General features: G+C 38.2%; 2 protein-coding genes across 8 annotated transcripts in view; both read right to left on the bottom strand.

Moving 5' to 3' along the window:
• Positions 1 to 1,287: 1,287 nt before the first annotated feature.
• On the bottom strand, positions 1,288 to 4,419 carry LOC121296143 (5-hydroxyisourate hydrolase-like). Of its 4 annotated transcripts, none has more exons than XM_041221387.1 (4): positions 4,301 to 4,419; positions 2,411 to 2,559; positions 1,948 to 2,083; positions 1,288 to 1,597 (listed from the first exon to the last, which is right to left on the bottom strand). In XM_041221387.1, the coding sequence occupies exons 1-4, from the start codon at positions 4,361 to 4,363 to the stop codon at positions 1,508 to 1,510; spliced, it is 438 nt and encodes a 145-aa protein (XP_041077321.1). In that variant the 5' UTR covers positions 4,364 to 4,419; the 3' UTR covers positions 1,288 to 1,507. The 4 variants fall into 4 exon arrangements, with proteins under 4 accessions (XP_041077321.1, XP_041077325.1, XP_041077324.1 ...); XM_041221391.1 differs by lacking the exon at positions 4,301 to 4,419 and adding an exon at positions 4,094 to 4,286 and having other exon boundaries at positions 2,411 to 2,556; XM_041221390.1 differs by lacking the exon at positions 4,301 to 4,419 and adding an exon at positions 4,094 to 4,285.
• A 1,510-nt stretch (positions 4,420 to 5,929) lies between these two features.
• The window catches only part of LOC121296646 (RNA-binding Raly-like protein), a 76,678-nt gene continuing 63,717 nt past the window's right edge, over positions 5,930 to 18,890 (bottom strand). For 3 of the 4 annotated variants that reach the window (XM_041222405.1, XM_041222403.1, XM_041222404.1), the window contains 3 exons: positions 13,368 to 13,519; positions 8,197 to 8,248; positions 5,930 to 7,310 (listed from right to left, as the gene is read on the bottom strand). In XM_041222405.1, the coding sequence (XP_041078339.1) occupies positions 8,210 to 8,248; positions 13,368 to 13,519 (191 nt within the window). In that variant the 3' untranslated portion in view covers positions 5,930 to 7,310; positions 8,197 to 8,209. Of the gene's footprint in view, positions 7,311 to 7,915; positions 7,957 to 8,196; positions 8,249 to 13,367; positions 13,520 to 18,890 lie in introns of all 4 variants that reach the window. The other variant, XR_005947081.1, reaches the window with a different exon arrangement.

Raw genomic sequence — 18,890 nt, 5'->3', positions numbered from 1 at the left:
TTCCAGGACAACCTTGTACTTGGCTTGATTCATGCCAAAGCTGCCCAATTCCAGCCTTGCTGAAGCACCCCCAGATCATCATTGATCCTCCATCACATTTCACAGTGGGTGCGAGACATTGTGGCTTGTAGGCCTCTCCAGGTCTCCGTCTAACCATTAGACGACCAGGTGTTGGGCAAAGCTGAAAATTGGACTCATCTGGGGGTGCTTCAGCAAGGCTGGAATAGGGCAGATTTGTCTTTGTGAAGGGTGCATGAATCAAGCCAAGTACAAGGTTGTCCTGGAAGAAAACTTGCTTCCTTCTGCTCTGACAATGTTCCCCAACTCTGAGTTCCCCAACTTTTCTGCAAATAAATGCTCTAAATGACTATATTTTTAATTGGAATTTGAGAGAAATGTTGTCAGTAGTTTATAGAAATAAACAAAAATGTTCATTTTACCCAAACACATACCTATAAATAGTAAAACCAGAGAAACTGATAATTTTGCAGTGGTCTCTTATTTTTTTCCAGAGCTGTATATATATATATATATATATATATATATATATATATATATTATATATATATATATATATATATGAGTTTATTGCAGATGTATATAAATTCTACGAGCTACAAATAATTTAAATCATCATTCCTTTCAATGGATAAAAAAAATAAAACAAAACCCTAAGAGCAATCGAGGCCCTTGGGGAATCAGGAGACAGTGTTAAATCATATTTGACAGTTGTTTTTCTTTTTCTTTTTTGGTATTATGTTTGTAATGATGCTGGTTGGCTCTGAGATTCATGTTGTAACAAGTCTATGTTGAGGTGCTTTGAACAGGGAATGTTCTTTTTAATACCAATAAATGTATTTGTTTTTAACCCCTTCAGGTACACAAGGAATTGAGCGCTTGTTGTTCAAACAGGTTCTTCTTAAAATACATTTGAGCGTGTCTCATATATCACAAGGAGAACACTGACCATTTGGATCACCAGACCAAATTACTTGTGGGACACATATGTTCCTTGTACCTTAAAGGATTAAACACTGTCTGATTTCTTTTTTTCTGAGTAGTTTATATTATTCCTTTCGAAATGTGACTGTGCACTTTCAAAATAGGTTAATGAACGGTGCAACCTTCTGGTAGTAAGTGTCAATAACATTTGTTTCTACTGCTGGCAATAGACAGGAGCAATACATGGTGGAGCTATTGAAGCACCTCACAGGCCATATGATTATGTATATAAAAAAAAAAAAGTTGAATGAACACACTCAGAATAAATGATTAGGGACAAACACATGCATTTCAAAATCTATTCAAATCTGTCAGGTAATGAATGTGTACTGTACTGTAGAATGCCAAAAACGCAGAACTGTTCCAGTAGTGGATCTTCCAATCGAACTGCAAAGCTTAGTCAGTCAGTATTTTCCATACTGTCTGAATTCAGATGGGCTCTGCCCTGGTCGAGTTCTGCTCCAGCGCCTGTGATATGCGTTTCCCCATGGTCCAGGGTTTAGCACTAACTGCCTCTGTATGTGCTGTAGGAGAACTGGCTGAGGAGCAGAGGGATGTGGTACTTCTGAGAAGGTTCTATTATATTAAAAGCAATCTGCAACAAACAGGCACAACAGTGTTATAAAAGGTGGCTTCCTAACCATAAGCCTAGATTTAAACATTCGTATGAAAATGTCATACTTCAATATAGTATTTAATAACCTCAACTTCAATTAAAAGCTATTAAGTTCAGGGATCATGCACTAAATACGGCACGAGTGTTTGCAGTCACAAAATAAGACCCTCCAATAGTTCTGCCTTTTTCAGCTGTCACAGTACATGATAGAAATGTAGTGTACATTGGTAGTGTTTAATCAAGATTTAGTTATATCTTGGTATTGACAAATCATCACAGTTTTGTACCCGTACCTTTGCCTATCAAAATAAAAAATAAAATGAATTTACCTCCACATGCGGGTAGAAGCTAGTCTCTCCAAGTTTATTCCAGTAATTTCCAGTTTCAAATCGCATCTTATATGTCCCAGCGGTGAAAGTTTCAGGAGTAACAAGGTCTGGACATCTGCCATCAGAGTTGGTGACCCTGAATTAGAAATGTGAAAGTCCTGCTTTAGTGCGTCTCTGTTGGGTCGAAGTTCTGTCTATTGCACACCACAATAAACTCAGATAATACACAAATTCAAACATTCAAGTATGCAGGGATCTATGATACTTTCTTTAAAATAAAAATATATAGTGCACAATCCAAACCTCCATTGCTATATAATTACAATAACCATCAGTTTCTTATTACTTGTCATTTAAAAGGACAAAATCAACCAATACAGTCACCAAATTCAAAGTAAAATAGGTTGGAAATAACTGAACTGCAATGTTCTGAAGATTACTATTCTGCAGGTGAATGACCTACCCACAGGTCAGCGGTCTCCACTCCTGTAGACTGGGAGGCCCCTCTAGTCGGTATAGACTCAGGGCCAGGTTAGCTGCAGGGGCTCCCTGGGCCGTGTTTAACACATGGGTCGTCAAGGGACTTCTGAGCACTTGTGTCATAGTTTCCTGCTATGGTATAACAACAAACAAGACTTAATAACAGTAAAACGATCTTTAATAAGAAACAAGGGTTCATGAAAATATATCAACTGGCACTGCAACTACAACCAAGTAATCAGACCAAATTACAAGCTTAATTCACAGAAAGTCTGTATTTGTAATGCAATTACTTTTAAAAAAAAATCACAATGGACATTTTTAACATTACAAGACTGAATTAAAAATGTGTACCTTTTTTTCTGACTGAAGATGGTCCTTAATATGGCACAGACAGAACACACTCATGAAAACAGTTTCCACTTTAAAGACTAATGTAAAAGTAATGTCACTTTGTGTGCCCTTTCTTTACTCCACTTGTAAACTGCGCCGTCTATGCTAAAGCACCAAACGGGTTGTTTAAATCAATTTGAGATGAGCTCTGCTCTGTTTCTCTGGGATTGGTCAGGTGACTTCTCTTGGTCAGATGACTTCTCTATACAGTGCTGGAGAATCCAGAGGCAGATCTGATTTACATTAAACTGGGCTTGGTTTCAGAAAACTGGTTTACCAGGTTAAATGACTTTTAATCCTTACACAGCAACTGTAGTACTCAGAGTAAAAGAACTGACATACATGCTAAAAACCACGATTAAACATGGTAAATATATATGGAGGGTATAAACTTCAAAATGACTATACAAATGTACTGTGGTAAGCTATGGGAAATCAAGTGATTGGTCCAAAACAAGTTTGCCTGACATATCAAAAGGTTATATTAATATATATTTTTGGAAGCATTATAAACTTTATTACCATTTTAAAACCTTTATGTATTTATTTTTTTGCAATTGTTTAATTTCTGAGTATCACACTGATAAACAATCTTCCAACCATTTTTGGGACAGGATTAAATGCAGATATACTTAAAACACACCAATAAATATTTAAAACGTGGGCTCACTCGCTCAGATACTTTGCCATTTTACAGTACTTTTGAAGAGACTTCTACTTGCTGCACTTTGTACTGGCAGCTACATTTATCAAAAGGTAAAGAACCTCTGTGCTGTTTTTCTATGTTTGGGTGCAACTGGGATAAATTACTAAACCCAAAAAGCCAGCCTATATTCTCAAAAAAAACATACCTAACAGACATGTTTTATAAATAGTGCTCTAGATTAGAAGATTATTGGTTATTTAAGAGCCAAATATGTCCTTATTCAACCAAAAATAAAATTGTTTGAAAAGGCCCTGGTTATTACATATTGTGCCAAAATGCATTGTAAATGTAATAGGTTCCTTTACACCTTCTTCTGCGATAGTCTTCTCGTTGTTGAATTCTCCAACTTATTCTGAGTGATTAGCTTTGATATCTCAATGCTGACCTTGCCCGAGTGCGCTCGGGTCAGTCTGAACTTTGCACATGGCTAATTTGATTAGCACTCTACTTCACTGAGGCACATAGCTGCATCATTTTGACATTCTGGCAATGATCAGCTAACGAAAACACTATCAAACTGTATGGCAAAAAAAAGTACCTTAAAACTTGACATTACATTTCACTTACCTCATGGCAGTCTTCTGTGCCCTATTGTAATCGACTTATGCAGATGACTTGCAAGCAAACTTTAATTCCAACAAAGGGTGTGTACCCAAAGCATTGCATTGTGGGTAAGTTGCTACCGTTTATTAAAATAAAAACTACAAATAGACAGACTTTCTTCGTCTAAACCTGCGTGTTGTGGGATGGGATAACATTGAAAACAGTCCTTACTTCCGTGTTCGTCAGCAGCCGAATTATTTTGCATTGGGTTGCAAGTTGAAAAGCTTGAATCATACCAAACTGTCACGCTGAACACAGAACCATATGGCCACCTTATTTATTTTTATTTAAAGATGTGCAGGTTGCTGAAGGTCATATGATCTTGTTTGCATAAACAACCTATAGGTGGCAGTAGAGATTTACAGTACGAACCATAAAAAGCCGCATATCAAATTGCATCATGCTGCCTGCGTTGGAAAGTGTCTGAGAAAAAAGGAAAACATTTAAAACCTATGAGTCATTTATGTTTCACCAGAGCAATTTAAAAAACCGCTTACAAAGAGGTTGTGATATAATTTTGTTTTTGTTGTTTTTGGACGGTGCAACAGTTTTTTTTTGTTTGTTTTTAACGAGCATGCATGTGCCCTATAATTGTTGCTTGTCACAAACTAGTCCATTTTGCTTGTGCTGTAGCTTATGTTGCATAAATACAAGCTTAATTTACTTCTCTAATGGCAAATACCATTGTTGTCTTGTTTTATTTTACAGACATACGCATTGTAATTTTACAAAAATCTGAAACATATGATAAATTTGAACATTGTGTGATGTCCTGCTGCAGATTGGATTGTAGAGAGCAGATAAAAACAGCGGTATGGGATTTTAGTTTGATATCGGAAGATGAGATGTGATAAAGTTGATAACGTGTGTAATTAGGCAAGACTTTGGTTATAGTCGTGACAAGGAAAATAGGTTTCACCAGAGGCAAAATGAAAATAAAGTCTTAAAAACAAATTGATAAACAGAAAAACAAGAAGGGGCTTTTTGTCCAACTCAGATATGTGTTCTAATTTCAAAGGGTGGCTTACAGTAAGTATTGCATTTACCTACAACAAAGAACGTTCTACGCATAACCACAGATATGGGCATATTGTGCAAATATGGCATCCAGGAGCTGTGTGGACAGAGGCATAATACTAGGCATGTTCTCTCATATTAGTGTGGGCATCTCAAAAACTTATTATAAAAGAGGCTGTGGGATCTCCATTCCTGTATATGGTTAGATAAAGATACAATATTACTGCACTAGACCCACACTATTAATTGGTTAGTCCTATAGTAGTAATATTATGACTGTTACCCTGTGGATGTATGTAAGATTTCTAAAGAGGGTTTAAACTTTTAACAACTCCCTTCCGTTAAGAGGTTTCACTTTTTTATACTTCAGAGGTTGCATCCCTAACAGGAGCTCAGATAATGCACATTATTTTTCCTTCACAGTACACAAACCTGTAAAAAATGGTCCTCATTGCAAGCCATCTTTTATGTGGTACAGCATGTGCATTTATTTAAATTTATTTTCATATTTTCTTGTATGAATGTATAAAAGCTTGTGACTGTTAATCCTGGATTGATTTAAACATGTGAAAATGCCTTTGTATTGGGGAAGGAACAAAGCATGAACACTTGCAGACTGTTTTCATATAGAGTTCCCACAAAATATGTAAAACTAATAGCTGTCAGCATAGGATTTGTGCAGTGTGAGGCAAAACCTCTTCCAGTGGATCCTTTAATAAACCAAGAAAAAAAAGAAAGAGCCAAGAGTTCCATCAATAACAAAACCAGACACAGAGGTTGGTAATCAATAAGAAAATACCTTTACTAACCGCATTCAGCATTTCATGAACACAAAAAAAACGAAAATCTACCACATCACTGTGAATAAAATACAAATAAATAAATACAAAAACAGAAGAACAATAATAAAATCAGGTACAGTAGTGCCTACAGATACAATAAAGTTTACAATATTTTGGAATATTATTACACTTCACCCCAGCAAAGCCAATACAATCAGACCAGAAGACTATATATAGGATCGTCCAAAGACCTCCCAGTCCTTACTCATTGTAGAGCTCAGAATTACACTTGCATACTGCTGTTGGAAGGGAAATGCTCCAGTGCTCTCTTCTCTTGCTGTTTGCTCCCCTACCTTCTAGAAATGTCCTCTGCAAAAACTCCAATGATATGGGCAGCATGTTGTAATATTTAAATCCTGGTACATTTTCAAAGCATTTACTCCAGGCTCCATTAATAAAATGGCAGAAACACTATTTAGGGGTAACTAATTTGAAATAGAAACTTACATTACAAGAACATTCAAATGTCTTTTTTTATTTGCCTTACTATGTTATGGTGTGTGCAATAATTCTGAGTGGTTCCATTTCTGGTTCTCCAGTGTTCTCTAAATCTGTTGTGACCGGGCTTTGAGCTTATCTGGAGAACCCAGAACCACTTGGAATGACTGCAAAAAAACATACACTATTAAGGGAAATGTTTAAAAATCATTAAAATGTCATTTACAGCTACTTACTATAGTAGTCCCTCCCCCCATGGTTGACATATTCAAATACTTGTTATAATTGTATAGCAACTTACTACAAGAATAAACCAGTTAATCAAAGCAACGTCTTCAAAAACATTCCAGTAAATCTTATTTTCTAACAAAAAAAAACTACCCCAAAATTCTTACACAAACCATTTTGAAGCTGTAAAATTTTTGTGGGATGCAATTGTACTTGTTAAGAAAATATATATTTTTCTGCTTAACTAAAAAGGAGTTAATATGTACAGCTGATCCTTCTCATGCACAATTTTAGAGAGAACTCTCTACCAAGTGCCCCCCCAGTCAGCTGTACATACGATAATAACTTAGCTGCTAAAACCGTTATGCTATTTAACTGCATTTGATTAAAAATTGAAAGGTGTTATCAGTACCAAGTTGCTTAAACACATTCTAACATTAAAAGGATGGGGCCCCTAGTCAGGTGCTCAGACTATCAGATTATAACCAAAAAGATTCACCAGGAAAAATCAATACACAGAATAGGCAATTTATAACAATCATTCTTCCCTTTGGAAACCCATTTGGTAGATGAGGGCTTGAGCTCCCTCTGCAAGAAGGGACATCCGTGCATGATGTTCACTTTCCTTCTGTTTCGTTACTGGGTTCCTTTGTGCGCTGCAAAGACATTGTGTGAGGTCAGACAGGTACTCAACAGAAAAGCATCAGCAGCCTAACTGACATAGCTGTCATATTTCAGTTATCCATTCCTCAGTTCTCTTTGGAATGACCAAGCAACAGTCTTCTTTCTCTGAATCTGCTGGAAAACATTACATATATATGTTGGTAATATTCTTGGTAGAAAATAACAATTTGATGCTCTTTCGTGTAATTTTGTATTTGGAACCTGCTTGACAACCTGCTTTTTTTCTTGTCTTAATACTTTATATGTTTTGCAGATCTACCTCTTTTGCTGTACATTATTTGTGTGTAAAGGCCCACAGGCTGTCTAACCAAGTTTCAAGTCAAATGCTATAGAAATTAGCTGAAGACAAGCATGACATCATAGTGTCAACTATCAATTGACATAACATTTTTATTTTTCAAGCCAGCCGTGGGCTGAAAAAAGGCCTTATTAGCAACCTTTACTGTGGAAATTTCTAGAAGGGTTCTTGTTAATGAATTCAATTAAAGCAACTTATGATAATAACATAGGACCATGTACTGTGTACCATGCACAGTATACGAATTAGGTGTTATTATCCAACACGGGCTGTAATTACCTGCTACATAACTGACCACTGCAAAAGTAAGGTCTCCCAATCTAAAGACAGCAAACCAAAAACAAGGTCAGTTACCTACAGGATGATAAATAATGCTGTATTTTTTAATAGTGTGTTTTTAGGTTATTGCATAGCTACTTGATATTCATTTCATCGTTTAAAACGACTGTTAAAATTCTTAAAGTAATATTAGGTGCAGTCTGTTTACACCAAAGGGTGTGCTATATATGGCAGTTGTTTCCAATGCGTTGTCCAGGCAGAGGAAGGTCTTTATACTTCACCTGATTTCTGTGTTTACATGGTGTCCTCCTGGTCTGAGCTGTGGTTATTAACCTGGGTGAGGACAAAGCAGAACAGAGAGTCAATTCTAAGTGGCCCAGGCAGGCTGGGCAAGTGATCTGTGTAAGCAGCAGCTAGGAAGCACAGGAGGTAGTGACTGATGACCAGGCTCATTTTATAGGGCAGAATCTCATTGGTTTTTTTAAATGTTGCAAGTGTTTTAGCTCCTACTACACCTGGTAGGCTTGTCTGTGGATTTTGAATAACTGTGTAAAAAACAAACAAAGAGTTTCCTGCTGTCTTCTATTCTAAACGTCCTTTTCCATGTATACCGTTTCATTCTGCTCTGTACTGAATTGGGTTAACATGAGTAGTGACTTGGGTTAACTAGCTATTAGGATTTTATAAACTTCAATCAAGTCCCCTCTTTCCCTTCTTTTTTCTAGGCTGAAGAAATGTAATTATTTTAACCTTTCCCCATATCTCATGCCATTAAGTCCTGGGATCCTGGGTTAATATAAGTATGGTATTTCATGCCCAGACTCCTTAGGATCTGTTCTGAGCTCCACTAAGAGTTAAGGTTGTTATTAGTGATCTGATTGTTTAGTTTGGCTTCATATTAAAAAAAGAAAAAAACAGACAACAAAGACATGCAAAACTGTGGTTGTAAGCAAAATCAAACTGGAAACAAGATGTGGGTTGATCAGTCCTGTCTGTCGATCTCTGAAAGAAACAATTTAGCTGCTTGTTTAAACTCATTACAGTCCTTCAGCAGAACAATGGAATCCAGCCCTCCAGATTCAGGTGTAGCTTTCTAGTTAAACAGGGTAATGAATGCCTTGCTTTATGCTGAAGATTCTCCTCGACAGTAAAGACAGATTTTTAATGGAAGGTACTTAATGTGTCAGACAGGTAGGAAATGTACTTGAAAGTAAATTACAGATAATTACCACTGATCCACAGAATAATAATGTTCTATATATAAAACCCAGCCTGACAAGGTAAACGGTTGCTTTGGGGGTTCATTTTTTGTGTCTCCCCACAGTCTTAGCTGGGCTGGAACTGGTTAGATTAGATGTGGTTTCCCTTAGGATATACCCAATGAGACACTATCTCATTATGTGTGTGTGTGTGTGTGTGTGTCTTTGTAAGTATATGTGTTACTATGTGAATATCCATTGTGAAAATTTAATGTCTTAAAAACATAAGAGCTAATTGATCCCAGAACTGCAGTAGTCAGCTTTTGAAGTATCCCAGTGAATCGGCAGCAACAACATTGCTTGGCAACCCTTTCCAGGCACCCACCGCTTTCTAAGGCTGTTAAAACTTTATATTTTTGTTAACTCTTCTATTCTCTGTGCTGAAGAGGTTCAATTGCTCCACCCTATCCTCAAAACATTAGTAACGGAGGAAGAATTAGTACAGTAATGAGAAATGCAAGTTTCTTTTACCTATGTCATATTTGCATGTTGTGGCCCTAGTTGCAAAACACTGACGTAAGTGATTTACAGTTCACACATGTAGGGTGCCTCTTATTGCTATTCTAAATCACATATCAGAAATCAACCAATCACAATTGCTTCATTTTTTTTTTCTTCAAATGCTCAGCTTTGTTTCAGGGTCCTCTCACCTAAGCTGCACAAGAGGACATCGTTTATATAATGAGACACTCTACACACAATGTGTTCACTGACAGAGGAGATGTCATCTCATGCAGTTTGGGCAAGAGGCGAGCACCCTGAGCATGACATATTCCCTTATACTACATCACAAAAACGAAGCTTATACCCATGAACTACTGTTTAACATAAACATTGTTCTATGCAGCTGTGTGTGCATGGGATGGCATCTATACATGGGTTCAGACGTACTGGGTAAGAAATATATACAAGGCTGTGTGGTCTGGTGGTTAAACAAAAGAAAAGGTCCCTGGTTCAAATCCCAGCTCACTTACTGACTCACTATGTGACCCTGAGCAAGTCACTTCACCTCCTGGTGCTCTGTCTTTCGGGTGAGACGTTGTTGTAAGTGACTGCAGCTGATGCATAGTTCACACACTCTAGTCACCTTGGATAAAGGCATCTGTTAAATAAATTATTAATAATAATACTGGATTTTGATAAACAGTAATTTGTTGTTTTTTCATTCATGATTTATAATAAAATGAAAAAAGAAATGTCTTCTGCAATGTTAATGACCCATGATCATGAGTAAATGAATGACATCGTTTGGTGCTTATTCACTTAAAACAGGAAAATGTAATTCAGCTGTTTTTTGACTGTGGTACTTTGATGGGTCTTTTTCAGTTACTGTTTGCACGTCACTGTTGGCCTGTATCTGCCCGTCCCAAGTACATATTTAGATGTGAATATGGTGATTGAGCATAGTGGATTAGAATCTCCTTCCATTTAATTAAATGTGAAGACAGAAGCTATGCTTACAAAAGTTAACCAGGGTGAAAGCATAGCAAAGTGTAATAAAGCATAATTAAATCATGGTAAAGCACAGTTTAGCATTGTAATGAATGTCAAGGTATGGTAAAGCATATTAATAAACATGGCAATCCAGGGTAATCTATGGTAATGCATAATAGAACCATGTGAAAAGCATGGTAAAACTGTTAAGAAACAGTGTAGAAATACTGTAGTCAGCTTTTATAAGGGTAGACACACACCATGAACCTTGAGATGGACTTCTTACCATTTAACTTGATTCATTTGAAGTTTCAAATGTAAGACTGAAGTTGATTTTCATACTGACACTAAAACTGTGCTGGCACTGTATTGGAAGTTGACAGCGCACTACCTGCACAATATTTATGTAGTTTCTCTACCCCTTCATAAATACAGGGTGTGGCAAGCTGGCCTGTGTTGACATCAGACCCATAGGAAACACTGCACTGTGAGGTGATACGGTGAGTGAAAGGAAGGGAAATCGACAGCTGACTGGGCTAGTGAATGCGCTGCTTGAGCTTTTATTATTGTAAATAATAAATGAATAAAATAAAAGGTTTGAACACAAAACACAAACACAGATACAAAACAAAATGGCACTTGGGCCAAAACAGACAGACACTAACAAACGGGATGAACACTAAACACACAAGAAGCAATTGTTATCTTTAATTCTTAATTCTCCTCTCTCTCTCTCTCTCCCCCATTCCTTCTCCCTGAACACCCAACCGAGACTGAGTGAAACATTCACCCTTTTATGCAGCAATCCCAAGATTCGATTGGTAATCAATCACTCAATTGGAATCTTGGTACATTTGCACCTGAACTACTTTGTGCACTTCCCATGCTTCCATACAGATACCCCTTTTAATCTTCACGTGAAGTGATTGTGCTGTCCTCATGTCTAAATACAAATATACACTTTATAACACTTGTGCTACATAACCCCACATTATAAGCCATGCACCATATATATATATATATATATATATATATATATATATATATATATATATATATATATATATATATATATATATATACACACACACACACACACACCAACATTAATGCACCGCACAGCATATAAACATCAAATACCCACAGGAGTGGGACACACTGCCACAAGGATCAATGCAGGCCACAGGGGGTTAAAAAAAATGGTGTGGGGAAGGCCAGCTGTAGAGCAGCCTCTGATCAGATCCAGTATTTGCCCTTTAAATGTGGAAGACACACTGTTCCCAAGGACAACCAGAACAGAATTCATTACCAACCCAGAGTCCCAGGATACCAGACAGACCAGATATACTTTATTTTACAAGGGCACTCGAGGCTCTGTGAGCCGTTCCATCCACCCCTTACAGATTCCATCCACCTTCAATAGGGGAGTGTGCTCCTGTTCAATGCTCTAGTTGGAAGCAAAGCTGTGACCTATTGGTTACCAAAACCAGTGGATTATCTTGGGTACAATTTTGAACCCAGCAGAAAGTTTGTCAAAAATATACACCATTTAAGATGTAGAACTATACTGTACATTCATGCAAGGAGTATTTATTTGTGTAAAAACATGGAAATGTATTAAAATATACAATTCTTCCTGGGAAAAGAGACCAAATGTGTTATTTCAAAGTGTATTTATATATTTTATCATACATGGTCAATATTTGTGTCCAGAAGTTAAAACGCTGAATTATAAATTAAAAACTTAAGGCAAGTACAAAATGTTTCAGCTAGAGCCTTCATGACCAACACTTTGTGACCAGTGTTGAGCGCTCTAGCTTTGAATGACTTTAATCACATTCAGTGCCACAGAGTGAACGTATTTTGAACTTACTCTGGAATGTACCTTGTGTTCATTCAAATCCAGTGACAAAGTAAGTGGGTGTGGCAGGGCGGAAGCCCTGTCTGTGTAAATTGTGTGTGTGTGTGTTTTACTGTTTTTGTTTTTAAGTTTGGCAGGGATGGCGTTAATTCCATCCCTGCCGAATCCTTTTGTAGAATGTGGCTAGAGCTTAAATGATTAATTGAGGATCAATTAAGCCCAGCCACATGCTATAAAAAAAGGGAGCCAGATCCTTTGCTTGGGAGAGTTAGTTGAGGGAGGGCTATGCAGCAGAGTGTGCTCTCAGTCCAAGCACCGTGATAGCTCAGCTTGAGTGCTGTTTTTGCTGTTTTGAAGTGTTTTTGTTTAACCCTTTTGTTTTGAGTTCCTGTGTTGTTAATAAAGTGTGCATCAGCACTAAAACTGTAGTTTTCTGATTCTGGGTCCGCTTCTTGCTATTTCTCAGCCTTGGCCGTGATGCTATCCTTTCACACTGGGCAAATCCCATTGTTCCAAATGATGCCATGTTGCTAAGCAGTTGTAAAGCTCGATTTAATTCAAGCAATTCCCTGAATTCAGCTGTTTAATTTAGGTTCAAACAATACATTACATTGTGCACCGTAATTGTTATATGAACAGTAAATTCCATAAACATACGCATGGAGTGCTTTGGTTTATTTTATTCCACTCACAAGGAGGGTTCTTGGTTCATCAGCCAGTGTTTCATGGCAGTTTATGAGTTCATTTATAAACAATGCATAATAAAATAATGCAAGAATACAGTTTAAGGAAACTGAACTAAAACCATTGGAGTTCTATCAGTTTTCTGGAACTCATGCAATAATTATGCAATATTTGAAATATATGGTCGTTGGTCTGGGTGTCTTATTGTGGTTACCGTGTCGTTGTCCTCGTCACTGGCCTCTCCGAGCTCCGGGCTCTCCCCACGCTCTCGCTGGCTCCGGCGCCGAAGGCTGGGGCTGGGCAGGGATCCGTCAGGGCTGCTGGCCGAGGCCCGGTAAGGAGAGCCCCCTGCACTGCTGTCCAGCTCTGCAGGAGAAGAAGGCACTCCTGTACAGCTGCTGTGTTTTAAATATTGGTTATCTATCTATCTATCTATCTATCTATCTATCTATCTCTGTTGGTGCTGTCTGTCGCTGTGTCTGTCAGCAGTGCTTGTGGCGTGTGTACGGAGCTCAGAGTGAGTGAGGGGCTCTTCCCAGTTTTTCCTTCTATTAATTTTATATATATATTATATATATATATATATATATATATATATATATATATATATATATATATATATATTTCTCTTTATTTCTTATGTTATAGTGTTATGAAATCCAATTTGAGAGTTGGGTTTTACAAACTGACTGCCGTTATGGCCAAACTGGGGGGAGGGAGGGGTTCAAGCGCCAATTTAGAAAATTTAACAAGAAGGCACGGCATTAAAATCATTGTTGATGCTACAGTAACGGTGCAAAAATGTCAAACTTGGAAAAGTACTTGAGTGTGGAAACATTAAGTCGGCTTCAAGGATGAATAAAGCTGTAGTGGTTTTCCATTAATGAGGAGTTAGTTTAGTAATTAGTGGAGTGTTAGTTTCTGTTTTGCCTCTTGCGGTCCCCGCTAAAAAAGTTACTATTTCCAATGTTCCCCCTTATTAAAAAAATTATATGATATTAAAAGAACTAAGCCGACACGGACAGATAATGTCAGGTATGTCCATGATTCCTTTGGGCTGTAAAGAACCTGAATTAAAACATGTTGTTTCTTTCAAGAGACAGGTCTATATACTTATAAATAATACTAACGATGAATTAAAGGTAGCTTTCAGGTTTCGTGTTGATGGCGCCGATTATGTAATCTTTGCCTCGAGAGAATTAATGAAATGTTTCACTTGCGGGCGTGAGGGGCACGCCGCAAAACACCGTGAAAACAATGAGGACCACGATAGAGGGGAGAAACTAGTGAACAGAGTGAGAGCAGAGAGGTGCCTGTGAGTAAGGCAGCCGACGCTGCAGCTCAGAATACTGCAGTTGTGCCTGGTGTGGGAGAGACTGGGGGAGCTGTATTTGCAGCTGCAGTCTGTTGCTGAAAAAAAAAAAGGGGAGCCGACAGTACAAAGAGTTCAAGAAACTGATAATGTTGTGGAAGAATTGGGGTCTCTTAATGAGACTTCTGATGATTCGACCAGAAAGGTTAAAAATACACATACTGAAAACATAGAAAGAAATCTGAAAAGGGATAGTAACAGTGCAGAGATACGATCAGAGGAAGACGTGGAGGAGGGTGGGCAGGTGATTAATGCACATATTGATTTTAAAATGCCTGGGAAAAAGAGGAAAATAAAAACTAAGAAGATTAATTCAGCAAAACACAGTGTGTGCTCGGGAACTACAGTCTCTCATTGTAATGACTCTGGGAATAGTTTAGCTGTGAAGAAAGATGCGGTCTCTGTTAGTGTTAGCAGTGCTGCCAATCTCTCAGCGACTCAGAGTACATTGGAAGTGGAAGTGGATGACAGCGGAGACGCTGGTAATGATGTGAGTGAGAGCGATACTGACTCCTCAGTAACTTGTGAAATGTCCGCTAGTCAGTCGGAGAGAGGAGGGTACAGTAATGAAAGTATTCATAATTTTCTGGAGCTAATTAAATGTAAAAGAAATGTTAGTGTAGTTGATCACTTTCCCAACTTGAAATTATTTGTAAGTTCTGCGCAGCAATTGATGAGCAACGCATCAGTTATAGGAATTGAGAAAAAAGAACGAGACCGACTGAAGAATTTAATGAGCAAAGTGCTTGCTTCTTTTAAATCTAGTAAAATTTTTTAGATATGCACAATTATCTGTTTTTCTTTCTGTCTATTGGTTTGTTGTGTTTATTTTCTCTTTTACTCAAATTATGCAGACTTTTAAATTGGGTAGTTTAAACATTAATGGAGGGAGAGATGTAGGAAAGAGAACAGAAGTTTTTGAATATTTAATGCAGAAGAAAATTAGTGTTTCCATGCTTCAAGAAACACATAGAGATGAAAACAATAAGGCAGATTGGGTTAAACAGTGGGACGGGGAGGTTATACTGAGCCGTGGCACTAATTTCAGTGCAGGAGTCGTGATTTTACTTTCTAAGGATTTTAAACCGGACTCTCTCTTTGTGAATGAAGAGGTACAAGGGTGGCTTTTAAAAGTCCAGGTCAGTATTCGTAGTAAGACTCTTGTCTTTCTAAATGTTTATGCTCCAAATGATGGGAGAGAGTGTTACTTTTCCAAACTCTGAATAAAGTACTGGCACAGTGTCAGCCTGAGGATGTGGTTTTATTAGGTGGGGATTTTAACTGTACAGTAGATAACAAGGTTGATAGGAATGGCTCTGAACCCCATCCAAGGTCAGTCAGTGAGCTGGTCTCTGTCTCAAGAGACCATGATCTAGAGAATGTGTGGATACTGATGAAACCTGATGCTCGCCAGTATACTTGGGTGAAAGGGAGTGCTGGACATGTTTCACTAGTTAGACCTGATAGGTTTTATGTTTTTAAGCATCATTTAAATTTATTTGCTACCTGTGATATATGTCCTACTCGTTTCTGTGACCAAAGCTTGGTTAATTTGAACATGCTTATCCCTTCTCCATGTGTGTACGCTTCATATTAGCATTTAAACACAAAGCTTGGAGCGATGGAGAAGGTAACAATGCCATTTTTCATCTTTAAGGCTATGGCGGGATGTCTTTAAGGTTCAGATTAAACTACTTTGCCAACAGTATACTAAAAATATTACTAAGAGTATCAGTTTAGCAATGAGAGAGCTGGAGGAGGACATCACTGCGCTCCATAGAGCTCTGGGGTCCAGCTATAGTGACAGGCTGTTTGAGGACCTAAAGCTTAAAAAAAGTAAACTGTCTGATTTGCTGGATACACGAGTACAAGGGGTGCTAGTGCACGCCAGGTTCCTTAATTTGTCTCAAATGGACGCTCCCACCCAATACTTCTTTGCTTTGGAAAAGAAAACTGCTCAGAGTAAACTTATTTATTGTTTACGGATGGATCAAGGACAACTACTGAGCGAACCTGAGGTCATTCGGGAGTACAGTGTGGGTTTTTACTCTGACTTGTTAACGGCAGAGGCTGGGGACGAGTCTGGTAAAACTCAGCAGTTCCTAGAAGGTCTGGTCCAGGTTCCTGAAGAAGAGAAGGACCAGTTGGAGAAAGAGTTAACTTTCCAGGAGTTCTCTGATGCTATTATGGGATTGAACAATGGTAAAGCACCAGGGATTGATGGTATACCGGTGGAATTCTATAAGACTTTCTGGTCTACAGTCGGAAAAGACTTGTGTGAAGTGGTACTTGAGAGTATTGCAGAACAAGAACTGCCTTTGAGCTGTCGGTGTGCAGTATTGACTTTGCTACCAAAGCAAGGAGACTTATGTAATATAAAGAACTGGCGTCCAATAAGTCTCCTTTGTACAGATTACAAAATTTTATCAAAAACTTTGGCGAATAGGTTGGGCAAAGTGAGGAATTGTGTGGTGCATTTCGATCAAACATACTGTGTCCCCGGCTGATCAATATTTGATAATATCTTTCTGATTCATGATCTAATAGCAGCCGCCAAGCTCTTGGGTTTTAAAGCTGGTCTAATTTCTTTAGATCAGGAGAAAGCCTTTGATTGTGTAGACCATAAATATTTATTTAATGTAGTTAAAGCTTTTAGTTCTGGGCCTAGTTTTTTGGGCAAAATTCAGTTACTCTACAGCAATGTTTTTAGTACACTTAAAATCAATGGTGTGCTTAGCTCTCCTATTCAGGTGCAGAGGAGAATTCGCCAGGGTTGTTCCATGTCTGGGATGTTATTTTCACTTTCAATTGAACCATTACTCCACAAATTAAGGCTTTTGTTATCTGGCTTGTCCATTCCAAATGTACCAATGGAGCCTATAAAAGTGGTGGCCTATGCACATGATGTTGTAGTCTTTGTTTTGGGAAAAAAAGATGTACAAACATTAAATGATTGCTTGACATTGTTTGGAGAAGTGTCCTCTGTAAAGACAAACTGGTCAAAAAGCAGTGCATTTTTATTAGGTGATTGGGAAGGCAGTAGGCCTCCAGATCTCCCCTCAGGGTTACAATGGATCCAAGCAGTTTTTAGATACCTGGGAGTGTTCTTGGGAGGGGAAGGGGTGGCTAAAGAGAACTGGGATGGGGTGTTAGATAAGGTCAAAAGTAGACTGTAGAGCTGGCGATGGCTCCTCACTAAACTATCCTATAGAGGTAGAGTTTTAGTGATTAACAACCTAGTAACCTCCATGTTATGGCACACAGTAATATGTGTAGACCCCCCAGTGTATTAAAAGAGATCCAGAGAATGATTGTAGATTATTTCTGGGACGGATTGCACTGGATAAAGCGGAGTGTGCTGTTTTTGCCTGTTGAAGAGGGAGGGCATGGCTTGGTTGATGTTGTGAGTAGGATGGCAGCATTTAGACTGCTTTCTCTACAGAGGTTGCTCTATGCTCCTGAATCTCTCCCTGGAGAGCGCTGGCTTTTTTTTTTTCCTCCAAGTCGGGTTTAGACATACAGGTGTTTTTATTGAATACTGCACTGTTGGACTTGTCTGTTTTACCTGAATTTTACAGGGAGCTTGATTTTAGGTGAGTGGGGTTGTATTGACTCTTAGAAGAGCCGTTGGTATATAATCCTAATTTGAAATGCCCAATTTTAGAGTCAAATAGTTTTAAATGTTTATTAGCTACTAAAGGATTGATAAAAACTGTGCACCTAGTGGATCTTAAAAAGCAAGCTTGGAAAAGCCCTGAGGTCCTAGCATCTGAGCTGGGAATGAGATCGGTTAGGATGATAAAGGTTTTTTTAATACAGCTGTGGTCAGCCTTATCTACTGAGGACATGAAGGCTGTGAGTCAGTTTTTCAAAGGGGACAGTTCTCAGGGTTTAGAGCCAGAGGTTTTTAAGCTTCAGGTTAGACCTGCTGTCGATCACGATGCTGACTCCCCAGGACACCTTTTACAGTTTGGAGCATTATACAGCCTGCAGTTTGGAGCGTTAGAAAAGAAAGCATTGTACGGGCTGTGTGTTAAGATTAGGAACTTTAATGTCCCAGATACGCACTGGAGGGAGAGATTGGGTGTTGAAGGTTCTGTTAAACCTTCCTGGAATAACCTGTATAAACCACCAATCCAGAAAAGAGCAGGTGATCTCCAGTGGAGAGTTCTGCACATCATTGCTGCTGTGAACTAGTTTCTCAGTATTATCCAGTCAGAGGCAGATAAGTGTGTTTTTTGTCAGCAGAGAGAAACTGTATTTCATTGTTTTTTGTTCTGTCCAAGGCTGCAGTCTCTGATGAATTTACTAGACGAGTTGTTCAATTGTTTAGGAATGAATTTCTCCTATGTTGTTTTCATATAT

Source organism: Polyodon spathula, chromosome 21, assembly GCF_017654505.1.
Source record: "Polyodon spathula isolate WHYD16114869_AA chromosome 21, ASM1765450v1, whole genome shotgun sequence".
In the NCBI taxonomy this organism is placed as follows: domain Eukaryota; kingdom Metazoa; phylum Chordata; class Actinopteri; order Acipenseriformes; family Polyodontidae; genus Polyodon; species Polyodon spathula.
This window is presented reverse-complemented; position numbering and strand designations above follow the sequence as displayed.